The 6,670-nt window shown below is 37.6% G+C and overlaps 1 protein-coding gene across 1 annotated transcript in view; it reads right to left on the minus strand.

The window, feature by feature from the left end:
• LOC124857716 (F-box/LRR-repeat protein 7-like) overlaps positions 1–3,937 on the minus strand; it is a 35,718-nt gene extending 31,781 nt beyond the window's left edge. Inside the window, exon 1 of the mRNA XM_047349086.1 lies at positions 3,520–3,937. Within this exon, the coding sequence (XP_047205042.1) occupies positions 3,520–3,556 (37 nt within the window). The 5' untranslated portion in view covers positions 3,557–3,937. The remainder of the gene's footprint in view (positions 1–3,519) is intronic.
• Positions 3,938–6,670: the final 2,733 nt, after the last annotated feature.

Below are 6,670 nucleotides of genomic sequence, written 5' to 3' on the forward strand. Positions count from 1 at the left end.
TAAATCATAAATTAACTGAATAACCACATTTCTGGTTCAATTACACCTGCCACACCCAGGCCTGATTACTGCATGAGCTGTAGAAGATTTCACTTAAATGAAAACAAGTCAGACAACATAAAGTATTCTAAAAGATCTCAAAAAGCAAGATTTACAACAATTTTTTATTAGAAACACAAAAGATGGTGCCACACAGCAGTACTAGAGAGGTCAAATCTGGACTGAATTATTAGAAATAATAAAAGCAATAACATCTTATTGTTTTTCTGCACCCAATAGCATGTAATGCATAATTTATTCTTGATTATTACAGAATCAGAATCAGAAAAGCTTTATTGCCAAGCACGTTTTTGGACATACAAGGAATTTGTTTTGGCGTAGTCGGTGCACTCCTATTCTTTAATGATGGTGCTTGAATTAGCATGAGCTGGGATCTAACAGTGAGTCTGACTGAATCTAGAGAAGATGGATTTTCTATATCTTTACAGCATGTTCCATCTTTCTTGATAAGCCAGCTCTTACCATCACATCACATGCATTGAAGCTCTAAACATTTAAAAATATTTGTGTGAAGGGTCAAAACTGTGCAATATCATTCAATGCAAAATCGAACTCATCACGTAAAGGTTAGGTTATAATCCACTGTAACTAGGAATGCACCAATCATTAACGGCCAATGTTTCCTGGATTGGCTCTGATTGGTCATTGGCAAATGAAATACTAAAACAATTTGACTGTTTCACCTACCTACTCAATAAATGCATCAAACTACGAACTCCCAGCCTTTTTGTTCTATTAACCAACAGCATGTACTTGATGCACTTTTGACTTTAATGAAAGTAAGATAAAGGGACATATGCTTTGATGCATAAATGGGGAGAATCTTGTAATTCCCTATTTTTTTTGGCATGTTCAAAATAAATATAATACAAAAAAAATGTCCCTGAAAACCTGATCAGTGCATCTCAAATAGTGACTACTGAAAATGTCTACTAAGCAGTATGAAAATTCATATCTAATGTCCAATAGTACCTATATAATTTTATTCATCAAGACATAGCATACATTTTCAAAAGTTTCCTCAGACTTCTCAGTCAAACAAAGAACTGTGTAAATCTATTTGCTTGATGTTAAATACACACACAGGTTTGATTTAATCTTATTTTCAATTCTGCAGAGCTAAAAGAGCAACTCCTACTCAATTAGAGAAGCTACTCGTGTAACTTAACAGGATGAATTCCAAGATGAGGCAGGACCACATGTTTTATTTTTTTAAATCACGACGTTCAGCCTTTTCTCTGCACTTATTGACTTTGGAAGAGAGTTCATTGGAATGCTATTTATACAAACCTCTCTGCTCTGGGGCCAGAAATTATGCATTTGGCTGCACTGGACAGCCACTTTAACATGTTACGCCCACAATGTTGTCTAAACATTATTTGTAGTAATAAAGATGACACTGACTGTCCGTCTGAGCTGATTTTATTTAAACCACATGCTACAGATGTAATCGCCTTGTGGTATGAGGGTTAACGGGTTATGGTAATGTGATAAAAATGAAGATTAGTACAATTTAAAATGCATTTATGGTGCATTTCTGTAGACTGAATAAGTTTTAGGAATCTTTGACAGCAGAAAATTATGGATTTTTTTTTCCCTCTCAAGTTTTTAATTTTGGATTTAATTGCATTAACTGCAAAAATGGCTTATTTGCTAATATTTCCTATAACAGCTCTGGGTCCCTGGGGCACCACACTTCATCACATTTCCAGAAATGACCAGCTGCAGGTATCCTCTTACATCAAAACTACTAAATAAACTTAAAGATGGATATGGAGAATTTCATATCCCACAAGAGCTTCTATAATTTCACAAGTTCTTCAATAAATGAAAAAGAAGTGTGAGAAAAGTCTAAGTCAACCCATGACACTGTCAGAGACGGAAAGCAGTAAGTAGGTGCTGTTAATCACGTGGACTTGCACTGACCATAGAAGAGATATCTGACCATAAAGCAAACTGCCATTGTTGAAAACCAATCACAGCATATCAGCACAAGCACCAACTGTCAAGCATGCTGGTAGAAAAGTAATAATTTGGTCTTGTTTTGTAGCCACACGCCAGCCCTGAGTTAGCACAACTTGTAAAGGTTTGTAAAAGTAGAACAAGAAAAAGGTGAACTAGTAAGGCTTGTTTGGAAGTGTTAAAGAAGAAGCCTAACTAGAATAGGACTGTGTAGACTTAGATTTGCAAAGTTGTATCTGAATAAACCACAAGATATCTAGAACAATGTCCTTTACACCAAAGTAGAGGTGCTTGGGATTGACAAATAACACCATATTTGGAGAAAAACTGAACACGGCACATCAAGACAGAGACTTCATGCTAACTATAAACCACAAAGGCAGACGGGTAATGATTTAGGGCTTACTTTGCAGTCATTCAAATGTCTATGAGCTCATTTGTATAAAAAGTATTTCCAAATAAAATATAGCTGACAGCTACAGCATGGTCGAAATTGGGTCAGGCAAATATTGAAGAAATGTATAGAAGAGTGAGCCAAATTTCATCCTTAACAATAGAAGAGGCTGATGAAGACATGCTAAAAAAAACAAAAACTAAAAGTTATTGTTGCTAAAGGTGGTTCAACAAGCTCCTGAATCATCACTGCACACTTTCTTCCAACGTTTTTCAGCTTTGGCTTCCTCCTTGTTCAGTGTTAGTATTTGAAACCTTGAAGTAAGTTTTAATAAATTTTAGAGTAAGTATAGAATCTTTTTGGTTTTATTTCCTGATACATAAACACCCTAGACAAATATTTCATATTTACATAAAGAGGCCATAAGGCTTGTGCACAAAATGGCTTCCAAGTCCTGAGATTGGGGAGAAAAATCTCAGAAACTGGCTCTTGTCAAGATAAAAAAAAGTGTCCACAAAACCAAAATGCTTATGTCCTCATTTCCACATTTTATTTTCTTCCTAGAGAAAGGGTAATAAAATAGACCAGTTGTGTTGACAGATGACTTTGTTGCACTACACGAATTATGTGAGGTGATACTGAATTTGAAGTCAAGATGTAACAGCCAGCGTCTATAACAGGTAATCTTTTAGTGTCATATTATAAAGGAGCATGAAAGGTGATTTTAACTGTGACCAAAATGGCAATGAGATGAGGAGGAGTTAAGGAATGTAGATAGTGGAGGAGTTGCGTTTACATTTCAACACCTTTTATTTTTTTTAAATGAGGAGATATGACCAGCAGATGTCACTCTGTTTTATTGGGAGACTTTAAAAATGTTGCATGTAATGAAATAGTCGTTAGAGGTCCAAATAGACCTGGAAAACTAAAGATGTCTGCAGAGAAAAAAAACCTCCAACTCAACCAACCATGCGTGGTGTTCTATTTTTAGTTTATTACGAGACAAACACGCACATAACGGGATTTTTTAAACTAACTACAATACGAGTGAGATATTCACATCAAAGTAAAGCGTGTTTAGAAGTTATGATTACTTCACTTACCCTCGCTTCCATACTGTTTTCCATTGTTCGCACCCATTTTAAAGAATACATAATCTACGAGCAGGCACTCGGGTTACCAGGCTGAACTCCAGAGTAAAACACAAAGAAGGCAGGCTGCTTTAATGCAAAGGTTTTGACGTACAGTAGAGCGCCGTTAGCTCTGACTTCAAATAGTTAATCCAGATGTTGAACTGAGGACGGCTGAGCATTACGCAAAAAAACTCAGAGTCCAGATTTGGTGCGTTTTGCAGCGTTGCAGACTCTAAATCCGAACATCCGCAGACAAAAGTCTCGATTCAAGAGGAGGTCCAAGGAAAACTTTTTTTTTTTTCTTTCTTCTGAGAAGTTCCCCCTTAAATGGTAAGCAGCTGTTTATCAGGATGAGTGGAGAGTCCAGACAGGCTTTGCGAGGACGCGCAGATCCCGTCCGTTGGTTTTGGATTTAAAGAGACCGCAGACCATGAAAGGAGAGTTTATTTTTATTTTCCTTAAATAGGCCAAGAACGTGACTCAAATGCTAAAAATTATCTATATATTGTGTATGCAGTTCTGGTCAACAGTTTACATCAGTAAAGGTTCTTGATAGAAATGAAATGGCGCACTGCCCGGGGTGGCAAGGTGGAGGGGAAGTCACGACAAAATTTAATGAAATTGTTGCACTGTAAACTGTTTTTTGCAGCTTATTTGCATGTCTGGCACCCCTTCTGTTGTGTTAAATATAAACACCATAAGAAAGCATTGCATTGCATAAAAGGTGGCTAATGATGCTAAAGTCAAACCTTTCGATTCAGATTAAAGGACTATTTCAATGTTTTCACTATTGAATTAGCAACACCTCAAAATATTAAATATTTAGACTGGTTAGATCCAAGCTATATATCTAACCTGAAAACAAATCTTTAAAATACAATTTCTTCATTTCATTTGTTAAAAAAAAAAAAAGCTGTTTAAGTTTTTTCTTGAAAGCATAAGCCTCTTACAGGTCAAACTTTACTGAAGATCAATATTGGATCACATTTTTTACTTCCGATAAATTCCATAGTAAAATAAATGAAACATTCCCCTTTGATTACCAAATTTGTTAATTTGAAGTGAAGTTACAGATTTTAAAGATATTTCTCCATTATTCTAATCCACTTGTTGAAATGCAGCAGTACCACTACAGGAAAACTGCCTAGGTCTGAAAGCTTCATCCTGGCCCCTCCGATCATACCTCGCATCATTCTTGGTAAATAGCTAAAAATCTGTTGAGAGATATACAGGGGTTGGACAATGAAACTGAAACACCTGTCATTTTAGTGTGGGAGGTTTCATGGCTAAATTGGACCAGCCTGGTAGCCAGTCTTCATTGATTGCACATTGCACCAGTAAGAGCAGAGTGTGAAGGTTCAATTAGAAGGGTAAGAGCACAGTTTTGCTCAAAATATTGAAATGCACACAACATTATGGGTGACATACCAGAGTTCAAAAGAGGACAAATTGTTGGTGCACGTCTTGCTGGCACATCTGTGACCAAGACAGCAAGTCTTTGTGATGTATCAAGAGCCACGGTATCCAGGGTAATGTCAGCATACCACCAAGAAGGACGAACCACATCCAACAGGATTAACTGTGGACGCAAGATGAAGCTGTCTGAAAGGGATGTTCGGGTGCTAACCCGGATTGTATCCAAAAAACATAAAACCACGGCTGCCCAAATCACAGCAGAATTAAATGTGCACCTCAACTCTCCTGTTTCCACCAGAACTGTCTGTCGGGAGCTCCACAGGGTCAATATACACGGCCGGGCTGCTATAGCCAAACCTTTGGTCACTCATGCCAATGCCAAACATCGGTTTCAATGGTGCAAGGAGCGCAAATCTTGGGCTGTGGACAATGTGAAACATGTATTGTTCTCTGATGAGTCCACCTTTACTGTTTTCCCCACATCCGAGAGTTACGGTGTGGAGAAGTCCCAAAGAAGCGTACCACCCAGACTGTTACATGCCCAGAGTGAAGCATGGGGGTGGATCAGTGATGGTTTGGGCTGCCATATCATGGCATTCCCCTGGCCCAATACTTGTGCTAGATGGACACGTCACTGCCAAGGACTACCGAACCATTCTTGAGGACCATGTGCATCCAATGGTTCAAACATTGTATCCTGAAGGCGGTGCCGTGTATCAGGATGACAATGCACCAATACACACAGTAAGACTGGTGAAAGATTGGTTTGATGAACATGAAAGTGAAGTTGAACATCTCCCATGGCCTGCACAGTCACCAGATCTAAATATTATTGAGCCACTTTGGGGTGTTTTGGAGGAGCGAGTCAGGAAACGTTTTCCTCCACCAGTATCACGTAGTGACATGGCCACTATCCTGCAAGAAGAATGCTTTAAAATCCCTCTGACCACTGTGCAGGACTTGTATATGTCATTCCCAAGACGAGTTGACACTGTATTGGCCGCAAAAGGAGGCCCTACACCATACTAATAAATTATTGTGGTCTAAAATCAGGTCTTTCAGTTTCATTGTCCAACCCCTGTAGATGTATATAGAAAACAGAATCTACACGAGTAAATCCAACCAATTCTAAATAAATTATTCAATTTCCTTCTAAAAGATCAAACATCCATACTAAATTATGCCAGATGCTTGTTGATAGCTAGAAAATGTGTGCTTTTTCTTTAACTTGCTAAAAGGGAAATTTACCAAAATATAATTGAAGGTGTTAAGAACATATTCCAGCCTGTGTTTAATTTCATCCCTGATTGGATTAGAGAAAAATGATACATTCCAAAATATGAAATCATTGAAGTCATTTTATAATTTTCCACCATAGAACTGTTCAAATAAAATCAATAAAAGCCTCAAATAGGAGATTCATGCCCATAAGGAGTCTAAACATCTGACCAGAACTTGAACAAAGTTATTTAAAACCATGTGCTCCTTATCTGAGCTTTTTCTCAGCCAGTCAGAACAAAGCACACATAATCTCTCAAATATTTCAAGAACTGATCCTCTGAAGGAAGAGAGTGAATAGCAGTTGTACAGGTCATTGGGTATGTAGAAGTAAAGACACTGGACAAAACCAGTTGTCTGCTGTTTACAGTTGGATCAGATATTCTGAATACATGTAAAAAAATAAAAATAATAGTGCATATGTTTA

Source organism: Girardinichthys multiradiatus, chromosome 21 (genome assembly GCF_021462225.1).
Source record: "Girardinichthys multiradiatus isolate DD_20200921_A chromosome 21, DD_fGirMul_XY1, whole genome shotgun sequence".
Taxonomy (NCBI): domain Eukaryota; kingdom Metazoa; phylum Chordata; class Actinopteri; order Cyprinodontiformes; family Goodeidae; genus Girardinichthys; species Girardinichthys multiradiatus.